Raw genomic sequence first — 20,128 nt, 5'->3', positions numbered from 1 at the left:
CTGCCTCCCGGGTCAACGAGGTAGCGCAAGGAAAATAGACGAAAGAATGGCCCAGCCCACCGCCATACACATGTATAAAAATACATGTCCACACACACACACATATACATACCTATACATCTCAACGTATATATATATACATATATTTTGCTTTGTCGCTGTCTCCCGCGTTTGCGAGGTAGCGCAAGGAAACAGATGAAAGAAATGGCCCAACCCACCCCCATACACATGTATATACATACACGTCCACACACGCAAATATACATACCCCTACATCTCAATGTACACATATATATATATATATATACACAAACACAGACACATACATATATACACATGCACACAATTCACACTGTCTGCCTTTATTCATTCCCATCGCCACCTCGCTACACATGGAATAACATCCCCCTCCCCCCTCATGTGTGCGAGGTAGCGCTAGGAAAAGACAACAAAGGCCCTATTCGTTCACACTCAGTCTCTATCTGTCATGCAATAATGCCCGAAACCACAGCTCCCTTTCCACATCCAGGCCCCACACAACTTTCCATGGTTTACCCCAGACGCTTCACATGCCCTGATTCAATCCATTGACAGCACGTTGACCCCGGTAAACCACATCGATCCAATTCACTCTATTCCTTGCCCGCCTTTCACCTTCCTGTATGTTCAGGCCCTGATCACTCAAAATCTTTTTCACTCCATCTTTCCACCTCAAATTTGGTCTCCCACTTCTCCTCCTTCCCTCCACCTCCGACAAATATATCCTCTTGGTCAATCTTTCCTCACTCATTCTCTCCATGTGCCCAAACCATTTCAAAACACCCTCTTCTGATCTCTAAACCACGCTCTTTTTATTTCCACACATCTCTCTTACCCTTACATTACTTACTCGATCAAACCACCTCACACCACACATTGTCCTCAAACAGCACATCCACCCTCCTGCGCACAACTCTATCCATAGCCCACGCCTCGCAACCATACAACATTGTTGGAACCACTATTCCTTCAAACATAGCCATTTTTGCTTTCGGAGATAATGTTCTCGACTTCCACACATTCTTCAAGGCTCCCAGGATACACACACAGACATATACATATATACACAAGTACATAATTCATACTTTGCCCTTATTCATTCCCGTCACCACCCCGCTACACATAAAATGACAACCCCTTTCCCCCGCATGTGCGCAAGGTAGCGCTCAGAAAAGATAACAAAGGCCCCATTCGTTCACACTCAGTCTCTAGCTGTCATGTATAATGCACCAAAACCACAGCTCCCTTTCATATCCACGCCTCACAAAACTTTCCATGGTTTACCCAAGATGCTTCACATGCCCTGATTCAAACCACTGACAGCACGTTGATCCCGGTATACCACATCATTCCAATTCACTCTATTCCATGCACGCCTTTCACTCTCATGCATGTTCAGACCACGATCGCTCAAAATCTTTTTCACTCCATCTTTCCACCTCCAATTTGGTCTCCCACTTCTTATTGTTCCCTCCACCTCTGACACATATATCCTCTTTGTCTATCTTTACTCACTCATTCTCTTCATGTGACCAAACCATTTAAAAACACCCTCTTCTGCTCTCTAAACCACACTCTTTTCATTACCACACATCTCCCTTACCCTTTCATTACTTACACGATCAAACCACCTTACACCACATATTGTCCTCAAACATCTCATTTCCAACACATCCACCCTCCTCTGCACAACCCTATCCATAGCCCATGCCTCACAACCATATAACATTGTTGGAACCACTATTCCTTCAAACATACCTATTCTTGCTTTCCGAGGTAATGTTCTCACACATTGAAATGTATAGGTATGTATATGTGCGTGTGTGGACGTGTAGGTATATATGTGTATGTGGGTGGGTTGGGCCATTCTTTCGTCTGTTTCCTTGCGCTATCTCGCTAACGCAGGAGACAGCGACATAGTATAATAATAATAATAACACTAGTAAAATGAAAGAAGGAACAGAGGAGGGGGTTGTGAGGATATTCCCACAAAGGCTCAATCCTCTGTTCTTAATGCTACCTAGCTGATGCGGGAAATGGTGAATAAAATAGAAAAAAAAAATTTAACACCCATACACGCACATATACATATATACACACATGCACATATTCATACTCGCTTGCCTTCATCCATTCCCGTTGCTACCCTGCCCCACAGGATAGCATCGCTACCCCACTTCAGCAAAGTAGCGCCAGGAAAACAGAAAAAAAAAAAAAACATTCATTCAAACTCAGTCTCTAGCTGTCATGTGTAATGCACCAAAACCATAGCTCCCTATCAACATCTAGGCCTCAAAGATAAATTGATATCAAAACTATCCTATGGATCTGGAGAAGGCATATGATAGAGTTGATAGAGATGCTCTGTGGAAGGTATTAAGAATATATGGTGTGGGAGGAAAGTTGTTAGAAGCAGTGAAAAGTTTTTATCTAGGATGTAAGGCATGTGTACGTGTAGGAAGAGAGGAAAGTGATTGGTTCTCAGTGAATGTAGGTTTGCGGCAGGGGTGTGTGATGTCTCCATGGTTGTTTAATTTGTTTATGGATGGGGTTGTTAGGGAGGTAAATGCAAGAGTTTTGGAAAGAGGGGCAAGTATGAAGTCTGTTGGGGATGAGAGAGCTTGGGAAGTGAGTCAGTTGTTGTTCGCTGATGATACAGCGCTGGTGGCTGATTCATGTGAGAAACTGCAGAAGCTGGTGACTGAGTTTGGTAAAGTGTGTGGAAGAAGAAAGTTAAGAGTAAATGTGAATAAGAGCAAGGTTATTAGGTACAGTAGGGTTGAGGGTCAAGTCAATTGGGAGGTGAGTTTGAATGGAGAAAAACTGGAGGAAGTGAAGTGTTTTAGATATCTGGGAGTGGATCTGGCAGCGGATGGAACCATGGAAGCGGAAGTGGATCATAGGGTGGGGGAGGGGGCGAAAATTCTGGGGGCCTTGAAGAATGTGTGGAAGTCGAGAACATTATCTCGGAAAGCAAAAATGGGTATGTTTGAAGGAATAGTGGTTCCAACAATGTTGTATGGTTGCGAGGCGTGGGCTATGGATAGAGTTGTGCGCAGGAGGATGGATGTGCTGGAAATGAGATGTTTGAGGACAATGTGTGGTGTGAGGTGGTTTGATCGAGTGAGTAACGTAAGGGTAAGAGAGATGTGTGGAAATAAAAAGAGCGTGGTTGAGAGAGCAGAAGAGGGTGTTTTGAAGTGGTTTGGGCACATGGAGAGGATGAGTGAGGAAAGACTGACCAAGAGGATATATGTGTCGGAGGTGGAGGGAGCAAGGAGAAGAGGGAGACCAAATTGGAGGTGGAAAGATGGAGTGAAAAAGATTTTGTGTGATCGGGGCCTGAACATGCAGGAGGGTGAAAGGAGGGCAAGGAATAGAGTGAATTGGAGCGATGTGGTATACCGGGGTTGACGTGCTGTCAGTGGATTGAATCAAGGCATGTGAAGCGTCTGGGGTAAACCATGGAAAGCTGTGTAGGTATGTATATTTGCGTGTGTGGACGTATGTATATACATGTATATGGGGGGGGTTGGGCCATTTCTTTCATCTGTTTCCTTGCGCTACCTCGCAAACGCGGGAGACAGCGACAAAGTATAAAAAAAAAAAAAGAACTATCCTATTAGCACAATAATCATCTTAAATCAAGTCCTCCACAAAACAAAATTTAGCCTTTGACATGGAAGAATGAATATTCAAAGATATCAAAATCTGTAAAGTTGAAATACTTACTTTAACACCCAACAAAGACCACGAGCATATTCATCAGCAACTCCTTTCCTGAATTCTATGTTGTCAGGGCTTACTTCAAACTTTGATTCGTAGTAGCGGTCTTTTGCACCTTCTTCATAAAGCCTAACTTCATCTGGAGTTTCCTCTTCTTCATCTGATGAGAGGTCAACACTGTCTATGCTTCGTTTCAAACCACGGCCTCCACTGGATTTTTTTTTTGAAAAGTACAGAAAAACATAAATTACTTATATATAGCTTTACCTTTATCAACTTTATGCATCAGTTGAAGGCCAGACTTAACTGTGCACTCGTTATAAATTAAGGACATGTTTCATTTGACACAAAAATTTAAAGCTACAGGAAGCAATCTTCTACAAATCACATATCCTAAAGGGTATGCACCATATATAAGGCAGATAGAGATGTTACCTAATCAATAAACTTCCAGATGGGTAGCTGCTATTACATGTATTAGGTTTAATATTCAATGTAAGAGTAATACTCACAAAGTATAAATTAAATGATGGTATGGCCATACAGAATACTGAAGCAAAAAATATCAACTACAAACCCTTCAGCATCCATATTCTTATAGCGTTGTTCCATGATAGCATCTTTTGCACCATGTGCTACAGAAGTTTCTCCGGCCTTCATAACTGCAAGAGCTCCCTCACCTGTTGAATCCTGTAAGAGTGTTAAGTTATTAATGGTCTAAAATGTGATATGAACAAACTATGAACAAACTTTACAATTCCCACAAGATCATTCAATCATAAACTTGTAAATAATTAATGAGTGAAAGGGTGAGAAAGTATATACCTACATCGGAGGCTGCAAAGACACTCATGGCAGGGCTTCCACACACTGCTTAGCATACATCCTGTTCATTTTCACTTAATAAACCTCTAAATTTACTTCCTACTTTTATCTTCTTTATACTTACAGAGGTAAAGAACCTCAGTCTTTTCACATTGTTTATTTCCCTTTACTAAACAAGTAAAGTATTGCTAGGACTATCTCTGCAAGCAAACCCATGAAAGAAAATCTAAGTCAGAAGCAATACGACGGATGAAAGAGATAGAACAGAACATTGTCATAAAATATGGCTGTTCATTGTGTACATCTAACAAACTCTTTGACATCATAACTACTAATGATTGCTCACACTTTAAGCAGAAATTTTTAGGTCTCTCTTAAGTCCTGAAAGCATCAATAATCATAATCAACAGGCTTACAAAATGAGCGAAATGAAAACTTTGTATTTACCCTGAACCGATTTGCAGCTTCCTTCTCTCTCTTTTCTGATCTTCTCTTTTCTCTGTCTCTTTCTTTGAAGTCAAGTTCTCGCTTCTGACGCATTTTGAATATCTCATCTTCAACTTTACCAAGATTTTGCAGGATGATCTGTACACGATTCATATTGGCAGTTCCACTATCCGTCAACCAACCCTAAAAAGGAGAGAAGGGGTTTATACTTTTTGCTAAACTCAGAAATAAATGAAATCTGTCAGGTGAAATATCTCGATTGCTAACTTACCAATAAGCAGATAATCAATTCTCTACATGTAAAAACAAATGAAGGAAAAATCTTTACTTTCAACTTACTCGTAAAATCTTACATCATAAATAAATTCAAAATTCCTGGTTTAAATGCTACTGTTTTGGGTGAGAGGTATATAAATGCTGGAAGGCTAAGGAATACAATGAAGTGAAAAATACAACACCATTAGTAAAGATACACACAAAAAGGACTTATGTGATAAGAAAAAATAAAATCCATATGGATTCAAAAGTGAAAATGTAGGCACTACACTGAATAAGTTGAGATCTAAAGAAAGGACAGCTGTTACTGAAGGAGTTGTGGAAATGTGTAAGTGTGAAAAAGTGAGTATCTGACTGATGTGAGAAAAATGAAAGTGGATTACGAGGGGTAGGTGGTCATTAGTGCTTATGCACCTGGAATCAAAAGGACTAAGAATGAAAGGTGAGTGCTATGGGAGGAACTGTGTATGTCAGAAGGATGCAAAGGACTGAGTGTTATCAGTACTGTGTCAGTAGATTATACAATCAGAGGGTGTGGAATACACAGTGTTGTGAATGAAAATGGTGAACAGCTTGTGAGGTTGTGAACTGAAACAGGACTGGAGACTAGGAATACCTGGTTCAAAAAGAGAATTGGAATTACAAAAAGCTTGCATCACTTGATTATGTACTAACTATATGGCATGCACAGGGGAGACTCATGGACATAAATGTGATGAAATGGGTAGCTAATGAGATCTTTCATTGCTACCCAGTGAAGGCAAGGTTAAAGATTTGTACAGGCTTTAGGGGCATTAAACCCACGTAAACTGAATTTTCCCCAATGGAAAATCCTGTCCAAATGGTTCATAAATGAATATGTGACAAGAGATGATGTAGATGAAACATTAGAAAAAGGAGTGGATCTGAGAAACAAGAATGCAAAAGTCAGACATAACTAATGAAGAAATTTGGTTATTCACTGCAAGAAAGATTTTGTACTCCTACAATTCTGCTACAATACTCAAAAACCAGATATGCTAAATCTAAACTTACGCCAGTTTTGTAACAGCAATCCTTGTACAGGCGCACTAAGCGATCAATGGCATTCTCACGAATCTCGAGGGACGGCAGGTGAGGAAGAAAATCATTTCCTATGGAATTTGAAAAAAGAACAAGTCAATACTGTTACACATCTAAACATATGAACTTTAACAGAGCTCTCCTTCAACAGACCGTGACTACATCTCTAAACATACAAGATCACAGTGCTCCTATAATTACAGCCATTCTATAAACTACAGCACTGCATTAGAAGGCCATATGAAGCCATCAAGATAATCTAAAGGTAATTTCTGAATGAAAGGATCTGGTTTTGGTACACTATACATGTGAGCTACAGTTTGTTTGTGTGTACACCATTTTTTTTTCTTGGAACATGAAGCCACTTCCATAGGCATGAGAGGATATTAGGATTTTTTCCCCAAAACCTAAACGGCTTTCCTGCCTCAGCAGTGTTTTATCAGGAACAAGCACAGAATGGTCTCAGTTAAAGAAAAAAAATTAATCTCCACTTCTCAAGTATAATGCACTGTAGCCAGAACCAAGCCCTATAAAGCATTTCATGGTTTACCCTGCATGCTTCATATGCCCTGGTTCTGCAAATTTTTTAATTTTCCTAAAGAAGGAACAAGGAAGGGGGCCAGGTGAGGATATTCCCTCAAAGGCCCATTCCTCTGTTCTTAATGCCACCTCACTAGAGCAGGAAATGGCAAATAGTATGAAAAAAAAAAATAAAATTTGCTCCTGCCCCACACTTTACTAACTGTACTCACAGATCCACCCATCCCTAATAAACATAAAACAAACAAAACATATATACTGAAATAACCCAAAAAGCACTAACCAATCACTCTCCTAGGTCAATCTTAAACTCCACCCGATCAAATATGCCCTAATCACAAGCCACAATCCTCCGACAAATATGTCACACTTTCCAGTTAATGCTCTGGATATAATCCATCACTAAAACACTTCACACTTTTTCAACATATCCCATGACCCTTCATGCTCATGATGCAACTTCCACAATAAAGACAATGAACACTTACACTTCAATTACCTTGCACTCTCCTCTTTTAGCAAAAATATACCACAAAATGTTGTCTTATTGTCCCACCTGCTGGATAAAGCCAGTTTTCTGAGTGCTGCAGGAGCCCCATAAGTTAGAAAGGAACCCTGGGGAAGTTAGTATGTAGCATGTATGTATAAGTAAAAGCAGGTACATATGTTGAACCAAGGAGTATGACGCCACAGAAGGGTCTGTAGGCTTGGATGTGGATAACATGTTCTGGTTTCAGTGCCTTATACAAGACAGCTTCAGAGTACATGTGGGACACAGGTCATTTTTCATCTGTTCCTGATGCTACCTTACTATGTAGAAAATGGAACATATATGAAAAGGAAATCATATGTGTATCAGTATTACTAAGTAACTCCAGGATCTCTTTTCAGTCAACAGCATTATAAAACATTGTAATGTTCCTATGTAGACATCTATGATATCAATAAACCAAAGACTAACCATTAAATGTCATAACAATGATACTCACCAACAAAAAAGCACATGAATACCCAATCATCAACAGCTCGATCAAAATCATATTTAAAAGGGAGGCCTGGCATGAGTAAATCTTTCTCCAGATATTCTCGTAGCACATTAAGCCGTACAAAGATGTATCGAGTCTCCTCGTACACTTTTTCTGCTTCTCCACTTGAGCCATCAGATACGCCAATACAATCTCTCAAATCGTGACCTGAAATTACAACAAGAAATCAATGTGCATAATAACCACACTACCATTATTAATGACCAAAAAACACTAATAAGTATGCCAAAGCAAATTCTGGAATGGTATAGAGTAGAATCTAATTCAATGGTTATGTACTTTACATTCCATTCTCCCAAAGGACACACATACATAGTTTTCAAACACAACCTAAAAAATCAGCCTCAAGCCAACCTCACCCCTGAAGAAGAGAGTCATGAAAAACCCATTGGAAATCCATCCAGACAGAAGTGCTCATTCACCCTTTACTATCACTGACATAAGCAATGCAATCAAAAAAACCTTAACATCCCTCCACCAACAAGCCCTGACAACGTATCACATTTTCACATCCAACACTTTGGACAAGTTGCAATCCAAGTATTGCCAGATATCTTAAACCAACCCTAGCTGCACAACAAACCCCAATACCTGGAAACTTGCCAACATTGCAACAACAAAACCCTTGGAACTTTGTTGAGGGAATGGAATTCTTACCGAGCTCCTGCCCAACTTCCTTTCAAAACACCAAACTTTAACTCATAAAATGTGGTAAACTTTAAAAAAAAAAATCTAATTCTTCTTCAGGAGTTTTTACCTACTGCATGAATAAATATTTATCAACATAATGAAAAAACTAAAAGGAAAAAACTAAAAGAAAATGGGTGAAAAATTGAATTTTTTCCAAGCATCAGTAACCATCCGCATTTCAAAACACTTAACATGTAACTAATTAAATGATGATGTAAATTGTATCTTTTATATTTTTTCCAATGCAATTATCTTCAATAGTTTCTTATCTAATGCATGAAATCAATAATTAACTAATATCTAAAAAATCATGAGATAAAACAAAATAAAAGAGAGTCTTAGCGAGCATTATCAATCATCTTGACTCAAAATATCCAACATATAACCAATAAAACAATAAGTATATTGTATTTTCAACATGTTTCCCTTCAATAGGTTTTTCACTTATGCATGTGCTATAATCATCTACACATTCAGAAAAATATGAGTGAAATAAATGGAAGTCTTACAGATCATTAGTGATCATCATCAGCATATAATCAATATGATAGTTAACTATATTTTTTCATGTATATTTTTTTTTTTTTTTGCTTTGTCGCTGTCTCCCGCGTTTGCGAGGTAGCGCAAGGAAACAGACGAAAGAAATGGCCCAACCCACCCCCATACACATGTATATACATACGTCCACACACGCAAATATACATACCTACACAGCTTTCCATGGTTTACCCCAGACGCTTCACATGCCTTGATTCAATCCACTGACAGCACGTCAACCCCGGTATACCACATCGCTCCAATTCACTCTATTCCTTGCCCTCCTTTCACCCTCCTGCATGTTCAGGCCCCGATCACACAAAATCTTTTTCACTCCATCTTTCCACCTCCAATTTGGTCTCCCTCTTCTCCTCGTTCCCTCCACCTCCGACACGTATATCCTCTTGGTCAATCTTTCCTCACTCATTCTCTCCATGTGACCAAACCATTTCAAAACACCCTCTTCTGCTCTCTCAACCACGCTCTTTTTATTTCCACACATCTCTCTTACCCTTACATTACTTACTCGATCAAACCACCTCACACCACACATTGTCCTCAAACATCTCATTTCCAGCACATCCATCCTCCTGCGCACAACTCTATCCATAGTCCACGCCTCGCAACCATACAACATTGTTGGAACCACTATTCCTTCAAACATACCCATTTTTGCTTTCCGAGATAATGTTCTCGACTTCCACACATTCTTCAAGGCTCCCAGAATTTTCACCCCCTCCCCCACCCTATGATCCACTTCCGCTTCCATGGTTCCATCCGCTGCCAGATCCACTCCCAGATATCTAAAACACTTCACTTCCTCCAGTTTTTCTCCATTTAAACTCACCTCCCAATTGACTTGACCCTCAACCCTACTGTACCTAATAACCTTGCTCTTATTCACATTTACTCTTAACTTTCTTCTTTCACACACTTTACCAAACTCAGTCACCAGCTTCTGCAGTTTCTCACATGAATCAGCCACCAGCGCTGTATCATCAGCGAACAACAACTGACTCACTTCCCAAGCTCTCTCATCCCCAACAGACTTCATACTTGCCCCTCTTTCCAAAACTCTTGCATTCACCTCCCTAACAACCCCATCCATAAACAAATTAAACAACCATGGAGACATCACACACCCCTGCCGCAAACCTACATTCACTGAGAGCCAATCACTTTCCTCTCTTCCTACACGTACACATGCCTTACATCCTCGATAAAAACTTTTCACTGCTTCTAACAACTTACCTCCCACACCATATATTCTTAATACCTTCCACAGAGCATCTCTATCAACTCTATCATGTATATGTTATACACAACTCTCTTCAATATGTTCTTACCTTATGCATGATAAATAATCATCTACACATTCCTGAGTGTCGTTGAGAGAGCAGAAGAGGGTGTTTTGAAGTGGTTTGGGCACATGGAGAGAATGAGTGAGGAAAGATTGACCAAGAGGATATATGTGTCGGAGGTGGAGGGAACGAGGAGAAGAGGGAGACCAAATTGGAGGTGGAAAGATGGAGTGAAAAAGATTTTGTGTGATCGGGACCTGAACATGCAGGAGGGTGAAAGGAGGGCAAGGAATAGAGTGAATTGGAGCGATGTGGTATACCGGGGTTGACGTGCTGTCAGTGGATTGAATCAAGGCATGTGAAGCGTCTGGGGTAAACCATGGAAAGCTGTGTAGGTATGTATATCTGCATGTGTGGACGTATGTATATACATGTGTATGGGGAGGGGGGTTGGGCCATTTCTTTCGTCTGTTTCCTTGCGCTACCTCGCAAACACGGGAGACAGCGACAAAGTATTATAATAATAATAATAATAATAATAATAATAATACATTCCAAAAAATATGGGAGAAAATAGGTGAAATGTGTGGAAGTCTTACAAGAAATCAGTGATCATTCAATGCACCTGTCTGGCTGTCCATGATAATTTCAGTTTTGCACATTCTTAAAATGAGGGGGTTATCTATTCAAGTGTAAATAAGGAAATTTAATCAAAAACCCACAAATTAACACAACAGCAGTGTAATGTGCCATGTTATTGCTAACAGTTGGTAGTTTTTGGAACTGATTAGCTTCCTCATCTGTGGGGTAGGACGATGCGAGTCATTTCAAACTCCTGTAAATGATGCCAGAATCAAGTAGATAACTTAATTCTATTAGAAAAATATATGTATATAATATTTCAAAAGATGGAAAGGAGCAAACAAAAAGATAAAGCTACATCAATAATTTCAAACTCTTACCAAGCTGTCCACATATATCACAAGGCTTAGGCTTGTTAGGCTTGAACTCTTCACGGATTACTGTAAAATTAGCTTCATGAGTGGCTAATCCCAGCATTATTAGATCAGCATCAGCACCACATAAACAATGTTGGGTATTTGGGTCATGATCTGGATGAGAGCGCTGACGACGGATATAGTCCATGATCTTATGCTCCCCTTCACCAGGAACATTAGCATCCGAAAGGATCACCTAGTAACAAACAAAAAGTCATGATTATGGTCAATACCCAACATTTCTTAAATGAAGATTAAAAAAAAAAAAGCCTGACTTGGCTGAATGAACAAGTGAAATGAGGGCAACATCCCATATAAGTATACAGCAAATATTACATACCTTAATACCCCTCCAGCCTGGATCAGTGTTGAGTCGATCATGAACATAATAATGGAGACATCTAGAGAGACGGTCCATGAAGGGTGTCCCAGGAGTAATACAATTGGAGTCAAAATGTGATTCCTTTGGTTTTTCAGGGGGAACATTAAAACCTGCAAGAACGATATTAAATTAGAAGTGATACCCCTGTTTACAAATAAATATACATTTTGTCTCATTTTTGTTTCGTCATCTACATCAGCAAGGTAGCACAAAGAAAAGAAATGACCTTATTCGATCACTTCCACCCACTAGCAGTGATGTATAATGCACTAAAACCACAATCCACTATCCCTAGGAACAGAACCAAGAAATCCATCCACATATCTCCTGCATGGCATAAAAGAAAACTACCATGGGAAGGAGTGGGGAGCTGAAATCTTTACATTGCCTTTATCTTCTGGAAAAGACTTAATAAATCTAGTAACTTTAAACTTACAGCATACACTTGCAACGGCCTCTACCTCAACCCAATGAACAAGATTTCTCCAGATTTACATGTGACACATACAATTCACTCTTCCCAAAGTGCTTCAAACAAACCCCATTCAAAAAAAAATCTAGTCCACACATCCTCTATCTCACCTAAAGCAATAATGCTCCTTCCCAGTCTTAGGTTCTATATATAGAGAACATGACACCACCATCTCCATTACTACTTTTCCATACATCTTCCCATGTAAACTCAACAGAATTACACCAGTGTAATTCATGCATTTGCTTTTGTCCCCCTTGCCTTTATATTTGGAGCACTCAATCTGATGCTGCAGAGACATCTAAATTTGGCACACTCTGTAAGGGTATCCCCATCTGGTATATGGGTACCTCACAATCTAGGACTCTTTTCTACGGCTAATTGTAGTTCTGTGACGTATGGCATTTCCATACCAAAAATGCCTCCAAATTTAAAAAAACACAGGATAAGGCACACAAGTACTAACAGATTCACCACAGGGTTAGATATACTAAGCCAATGCATCATATGTGTAACACACACTAAAATTTTTTTCCGTTGTTGTTACAGATGCTGATGACATATGGCACCTCTATATACCAATAACACATGCCTTCAAATTAAAATGAGGGCAGAAAGAAGCAATTCATACACGTGTAGATGTGGCCCATTAAGCACTAAAGAACTACACTGTAGATGTCACTAATTCAACACACCAATCACAGCAACACTATTTGAAAAAGAAGGCATGAGAAGCAAACTCTTCAAGATGTCTAAATTTTCTACCTACATGTTTCTATGGGTAACCACAACAGGGATTACTTCTTTGTTATGTCCATAGTCTCTGCAGCATACAGTCATTATGGCTGATTAACACTCAATAAAACAAAGTTTTCCAAAAAATGTACAGAAATACATTACTAACCTTTGTCTTGGAGTTCTTGTCTTATGCGAGCCACTTCTTCTTTCTTTTCGAAGGCTTCTTTTGATGCCCTAAATCTTCTGGATCTCTGCTGGTTCATCTTGGCTCTTGGAGCAACTCCATCAATAGCCATATACAGAAGTTTCCGTGGGCGTACAATTGCAAACAAACGGTCGATACACTGCAATTGATTTTGAAATACAAGTATTCAAACAACTATGTACGTAAGCTAGTATTACATTAAACTACAAACCTGTGTAAAAATGCTCATCCCACTTTATCCTCACATTTGTTTGTAATTTCGTGCATAGCAAGATACAGAGAGAAAAACCAAAAAACATCCTCATTTGCTCACATTCACTCTCTGGCATCCTCATTTGCTCACATTCACTTTCTGGCTGTCATGCATAATGCATCAAAACCAGGAGTCTCTATCCACAGCCAAGCCATGGGGACTTTTCAATGGTTTTTCCTCTACACAACCTATGCCTGATCCAACTCATTCACAGCACATCTATCTATTTATACAACTACCTATATCTTTGACGCCTGTTCCAACTGGAACTCCCTCATAGGGGTGGCCACGACAACAGAATATCCATAACTAAAGAACTCTAGTGCAGCTTCTAAACCTTTTGTGCCTCACCCTTAATAGGCCACTGGCAGAGGGCAAGTCTAGTGCATTGTTTACAAAGGCTCCTACCTAATGTTCCTAATGACTCCTACAATGCAATGCTCCTAAATACTATCTCTACCTGATGTTTCTACCCAATGCTCCAGCCTAAATGTTTCTACCTACTTCTATTACATATAATGCACTGTAACCATAGCCTAACCATCAATTGCAGCCAAACACTACAGACTACCCCATGGTTTACCCCAAATTGTGCCATATTCAAATCATGGTTCAAAGGGGTATTAAAGACTGTCATGTAAAAAAAAAAGGGGGGGGTATGGAAAGTCAGACACAAAATTCTATACATTTCCAAAAGATGCAATTTGGTAGGTAAGCTACGCAACAATTTTAACTGATATTACAATGCACATATATATATGCATGGGTATCATACTCATACTTGTGTGAATAATTATAATATGACATACCTCAGTTCCCATGGTTCCATCCACTGTTATGTCCAATTCAAGGTATCTAAAACAATTCATTTTCACTATGTTCTCTCCATTCAAACTTATATCTAAACCAACTTTTCTCAATAATTTCTAAACTGAATCAACTAACTTTTATTCACATGAACTCCGAACTTTCTCCTCACAAAAATTTTCCCACTCAGACACCAGCTTCTGCAATTTCTCACTCAAATCTGGTACTATAGCCACATCATCAAGAAAAAGAAACTGACCCACATCCCAGGTACCCAGTCACCTAACAGATAGCAGATCCATTCCTCTTCCAGGACCCTTGCACTTGACTTCCTTACCATCCCATCCAACAACAAAAAAATTAAATCATGGCCAATCTGGTAATTTTTTTCCTAAACCAGGAATGCTTATCTACTTATTTATAAAAAATAATGGTTCAGGTACTGACCAATCCAACATAAAAAGTGGTTTTTCTAAACTAAGAATGGTGAATACTTAATTCCTATGGAAAAAAAAAAAAAAAAGGTTTTGAAATCTCTTTTTTCAGCAGTTACTTTAATCAATAACCTGCATTCCTGCTGCTTGCCCTTCTATTATGAATCTCATTAATCTAAAGGAGCTTGATTGCTCGTGGTAAAGAGCTATCATTTCAGCTATAACAGCAAGAGAGAGTGCTACAAAAGTACTGTATAACACTGTATAACACTTAAAGAAAAGAAGAATGTCTGAAAACAAATCTAACAGAGCACTTACTGCAATGTATTCAACTCAAGTAAAAAAAATTACTTGAATTCTGAAAGTCATTACCTCAAATATTGCAACCATCATCTCATCTTCATCCTTTGGTGCAGGTTTATCTTCTGGATGTGTACAAGGGTGAATAATGCCATTCATATCCAGATAAAGGTTGTCAAATTCCACCCCATTTGGATTAGGCTTTGAAGTATCCTGAGGTATTGGTTTGCCCTCTTCTGTGTCATATTGCTGAAAAATAAAAGAAATATGAAAGTAGAAAGAGATATTTCTGCTACAAATTTTAATTTTCTATTCAGTGAAAGTATTTTAATCAATAAAGTTTAACCCATGATATTCATTGTATGATTCCATGTTTTTGTTATGAGATGAATGAAAATCTATTTACTTTACATACAAAAAGGACTGCTGAATACTGTTCAAATCCCATCAATATTAATGCAAGGAAATGTTATTCCTATGGTATTTGATATAGGGTGTATCGTCATCAGACAACTAATGGGAGTATACAGTCGTTGAGGAAACTTCTCACTCCAAAGAAGTCCATTATTTCCCTGCTTATGATTGTAGTGCAGCCTCAAAGCTACAGGTACCCCATAAATGGGGTCCTGGGTTATATACAGCAATAATAAAGATGCATTTCATTGTAAAATTCCATATAGGAATTACACTGCCTGGGGCAAATGATGCAATTACACTGTTGTAAGGAGTTATTTAAGTTTAAACTCAGACCAAAATCATCAATCTTTTGTATCAAATAAAAAAACATTTTTGTTTAATTGTCGAATGTTATGCCCTTGAAAGCATTCATTTGCAGTTATTTATGAAGAAGTGGATAGAGGCAGTCCTACATGCTACAGCAATGTCATAATAATACTACAACGTAATGATGAAACTACCTGCACATCTTCAAGAGTAATGGAAACATACCTGAGCCTAAGTTATCTTAAGATGTTACTGACCGCAGCTCTAGGCCTCAGTCATCAGATTTGAATATATCTGTATCATCAGTTCTGGTGTTAAAGATCTAAAGTCATAAAGTATCTGCTCACAACTCCAATGCTTGTCTAAACAATTTTGGAAACTATAACAGAAAGGGAAAGATATGCTGCAGCCATGCTGTTCCTTGGTAAGACCTGGCTTAGACTCCTGTATTCAAACGTGGAAGCCAAACCTACAAAAAGATGTTGATCTAGAGAGGGTGCAAAGGAGATGGAGTAAAAATAATACCTTAGCTCAGAACCATGGAGTATGATCATATGCTCAAAGGGAGAATCTGAAAACACAGATTGCATATCTTCCAGCTGACCTTGCAGAAGTGTTTAAACTCCTAAGGGGTCACAAAAAAGTAGACATATATTTTTCACTGTGAAAGAAACCATGAGAAAAGAACATCCATATAAGCTGTTAAAACATCATGCATGGTTGTATGTTGGTGATTTCTTCCCAGTTATTTTCCCCTGGAATGACTTTCCCAATGCAGCAGTAATAGCTGATAGCATAAATGCCTTCAAAGGGCACCTCAACAAGTATCTAAGACTTTGAGAGGGGTTTTACACAAGCCAAAGAGCATCTGGCCTCTCCCTGCCCCGGTAGCACTCTGCTTCAAGAATTTGCCAAATCACGAGAAGTGAAGGACTCAAGTAATTCATGTAGGTGGAGCTATTATTACTGTAAGCAGATTATCCTAGGTTTGTGCAACTTAAAATATTTACCTAAAGCTTCAAATCATATTCCCAATTGCCCACTCTGGACATACAGTCTAACTGAGGGTTCAAATCATTTGGGACATGGTGGAACAATGTAAATTTATTCCAATTACAAAAAGGAAATACACCAAAACACTCTATCAATGAAGAAGTGACACCATCATCTGGGGGATTATGTCCACGCCAGGCAGATTTAAGCTTTATCACTGAACAAAATGCTCCTAGAACAAGTTTTACATTTCTTGCTGGATAATCATGGCTCATACAATTCATTATTTCATTACTCTCCTAGAACGTTCTTTCATTTTCCATGAAACTAATCTAAATTTACTAAACTATCTCATATATAGCGGAGTGGGGTGGCGGAAGGAATTGATGAAGGCAAGCAAGTACGAATACGTACATACATGCATATATGTGTATGTCTATGTATGTGCACGTATGTATATGTGCATGTACAGGTGTTTATGTATAAATGTGTGTATATGAAAGGATGGGCCATTCTACGTCTGTTTCCTGGCACTCCCTTGCTGATGTGGGAAACAGCAATTATATATATATATATATATATATATATATATATATATATATATATATATATGGATAGAGTTGTGCACAGGAGGATGGATGTGCTGGAAATGAGATGTTTGAGGACAATGTGTGGTGTGAGGTGGTTTGATCGAGTAAGTAACGTAAGGGTAAGAGAAATGTGTGGAAATAAAAAGAGCATGGTTGAGAGAGCAGAAGAGGGTGTTTTGAAATGGTTTGGGCACATGGAGAGAATGAGTGAGGAAAGATTGACCAAGAGGATATATGTGTCGGAGGTGGAGGGAACGAGGAGAAGTGGGAGACCAAATTGGAGGTGGAAAGATGGAGTGAAAAAGATTTTGTGTGATCAGGGCCTGAACATGCAGGAGGGTGAAAGGAGGGCAAGGAATAGAGTGAATTGGATCAATGTGGTATACCGGGGTTGATGTGCTGTCAGTGGACTGAATCAGGGCATGTGAAGCGTCTGGGGTAACCCATGGAAAGCTGTGTAGGTATGTATATTTGCGTGTGTGGACGTATGTATATACATGTGTATGGGGGTGGGTTGGGCCATTTCTTTCGTCTGTTTCCTTGCGCTACCTCGCAAACGCGGGAGACAGCGACAAAGCAAAAAAAAAAAGCATAATAAATAAATAAATAATATATATATATATATATATATATATATATATATATATATATATATATATATATATATGTTCATTTTTATTTTAATTATACTTTGTTGCTGTCTCCCACGTTAGTGTTTAGAAGACAAGTGTCTGAAAACCAGCCTGGTGAAAGCATTAAATTCAATTAAATTTCTTTATTATGATTTGCTATAAATCTTTTCTTTGTAAATGTCAAATATTGTTCTGGCTGCTCTGACCAATTCTCAGGCAATTTGGATGTATCATTCTCATGTTGTATTATTCTTCTGAGGATCAAATGTCTGCTTGCTCTGTTTTCTGTTAGTGTCGAAATAGCACAATACTCAATCATGCATGTGACCAGTTTATTTCTACTTGATTGCTGAGGGAAAAATAGGGAAGCTTTGACAAGTTTTACTGATATTCCATGTCCTACTTTTTCATTAGTCCTTTATTTGCTCTTAGTAATAATACCCTTCCTATTATTATCTTATTTATACCATGCTATAAAAAATTAAGCCCCGAGACACTCCACTCCATCACTTAATAAACAGTGGAGAACAAATTCTTTACTTGAGTAAAACTATTAATGATGGAAAGCTAAAACGTACTTTAACCTATCTATCTTTATGAATATAATTGCTGTACATCCCCACATATAGATTAATAAAACATTTAAATATTCTGATTCCTAATCTAATCTCACAAAACCAAACCAGTGAATAAAATATAATATTAGTTATTTAAGAATGATAAAGATGAAAATATGTCCGTTATGGACAGTATTAAGTTGTACAAGGCACATCTAGACCATCTCCGACCAGGTTCCACGCACTGCACTACCGGAATGGTTACCGAAACCGTACCTGCAAACACTACGCTTGCATGATCTTAATAAAACAAATCCTTGAATACTATGTTCACCAATATCTTTAATTAATCATACTGCGTCCCTAAGACGCGCTTTTACCAAAATTTCCGCGCACATTGCCGGGACATAAACGAAAATATCAAAATATTTGAGTTCAACCAGGTGGGCTGGCGGGCTATACATTAAATGTTAATCTACGTTACGGCCAAACAATCTATCCACTCACCTTATCCTCGACACACTCTATAATCACTGACGGATATTTTCTAGATAGCCATCGGAAGAATGCTGGAACACCCATCTTCTGAGCAAAGCGAGAAAATGCTCGCTTTCAACACACACACCACACCAAAACGCTACGACGCGACCGGCAACTAATTACTGCTCAAGTTTTGTATATATAAGGGTATCCATTTTCAATCAATAAGAAATTTTACAACGCTTTTTCTATTGACTTTTATGAAAAAATTGGTTTTCTTTAATAATTATAAATATAAATAGCGTTAATGCATTACTCCGAGTAATAATAAAGTAGAATCATGAACCTGTTTTAGATAAAAAGCGTGACCTCGCGTCGCACAACCATAGATGTAAACAAACAAAGGAATGAATATAAGCGCTGTTTGTGAACAATAAATTCTGCTAGCGACTTGTAAAAAGCGTTCCTTGTCGTGATTACAAATCTCTATCCTCTTTTGTATCATGGTGAGAGATTCATCCATGCATTCTGAACACCGTCCGAGTACAAGCACTGCGATTTACAGGCAAAAAATCATAGCAGAGACATTTCTTTACATGTGCTTATTCTATTCACCTTTAAAAACCTGTAATGATAAGCTCTGCACTTTTTGTATTCTTAAAGATTTAGCATAGTTTTAACTGGACAACAATAAATAGGATATTTCTTTTATTCTTTGGTAAAGTACAAGGGACCTTGCAATATAACATTGCTTCAAGTATAATGAGAAAAAATACAATCATACTCATACACTTTTCTCCCCAAGGACCCTTTCCATGGGGTTTCTGCAGCCCCAAGGCAGGGGTATGATGGACTCCTATAAAGCAAGTTCCTTGACAAGACTTATAATACTTCCTATCAACAACTGATGATGATACCCATCTTTGAACTCACAGTGACATCTCTTTCCATACACTCCTCAGTGCACCCATGACCTTTACACACTGTTCCACATTATCATTCACTACAAGACCCAGTGGTTCCATCTGCTGCTAAGTCAACTACTTACATTAACCTGAAACCACTTCCAATTCAA

At 38.6% G+C, this 20,128-nt stretch overlaps 1 protein-coding gene across 2 annotated transcripts in view; it reads right to left on the bottom strand.

The window, feature by feature from the left end:
* The window catches only part of Rat1 (5'-3' exoribonuclease 2 Rat1), a 42,954-nt gene extending 23,713 nt beyond the window's left edge, over positions 1-19,241 (bottom strand). For both annotated transcript variants that reach the window (XM_071688703.1, XM_071688704.1), the window contains exons 1-10: positions 19,081-19,241; positions 15,151-15,327; positions 13,246-13,423; positions 11,828-11,979; positions 11,452-11,683; positions 7,905-8,108; positions 6,349-6,446; positions 5,038-5,220; positions 4,343-4,455; positions 3,772-3,975 (exon numbers count right to left, since the gene is read on the bottom strand). In XM_071688703.1, the coding sequence (XP_071544804.1) occupies positions 3,772-3,975; positions 4,343-4,455; positions 5,038-5,220; positions 6,349-6,446; positions 7,905-8,108; positions 11,452-11,683; positions 11,828-11,979; positions 13,246-13,423; positions 15,151-15,327; positions 19,081-19,155 (1,616 nt within the window). In that variant the 5' untranslated portion in view covers positions 19,156-19,241. The remainder of the gene's footprint in view (positions 1-3,771; positions 3,976-4,342; positions 4,456-5,037; positions 5,221-6,348; positions 6,447-7,904; positions 8,109-11,451; positions 11,684-11,827; positions 11,980-13,245; positions 13,424-15,150; positions 15,328-19,080) is intronic.
* Between the last annotated feature and the right edge of the window lie 887 nt (positions 19,242-20,128).

The sequence above is a fragment of the Panulirus ornatus genome, chromosome 46 (genome assembly GCF_036320965.1).
Source record: "Panulirus ornatus isolate Po-2019 chromosome 46, ASM3632096v1, whole genome shotgun sequence".
Classification (NCBI taxonomy): Eukaryota; Metazoa; Arthropoda; class Malacostraca; order Decapoda; family Palinuridae; genus Panulirus; species Panulirus ornatus.
This window is presented reverse-complemented; position numbering and strand designations above follow the sequence as displayed.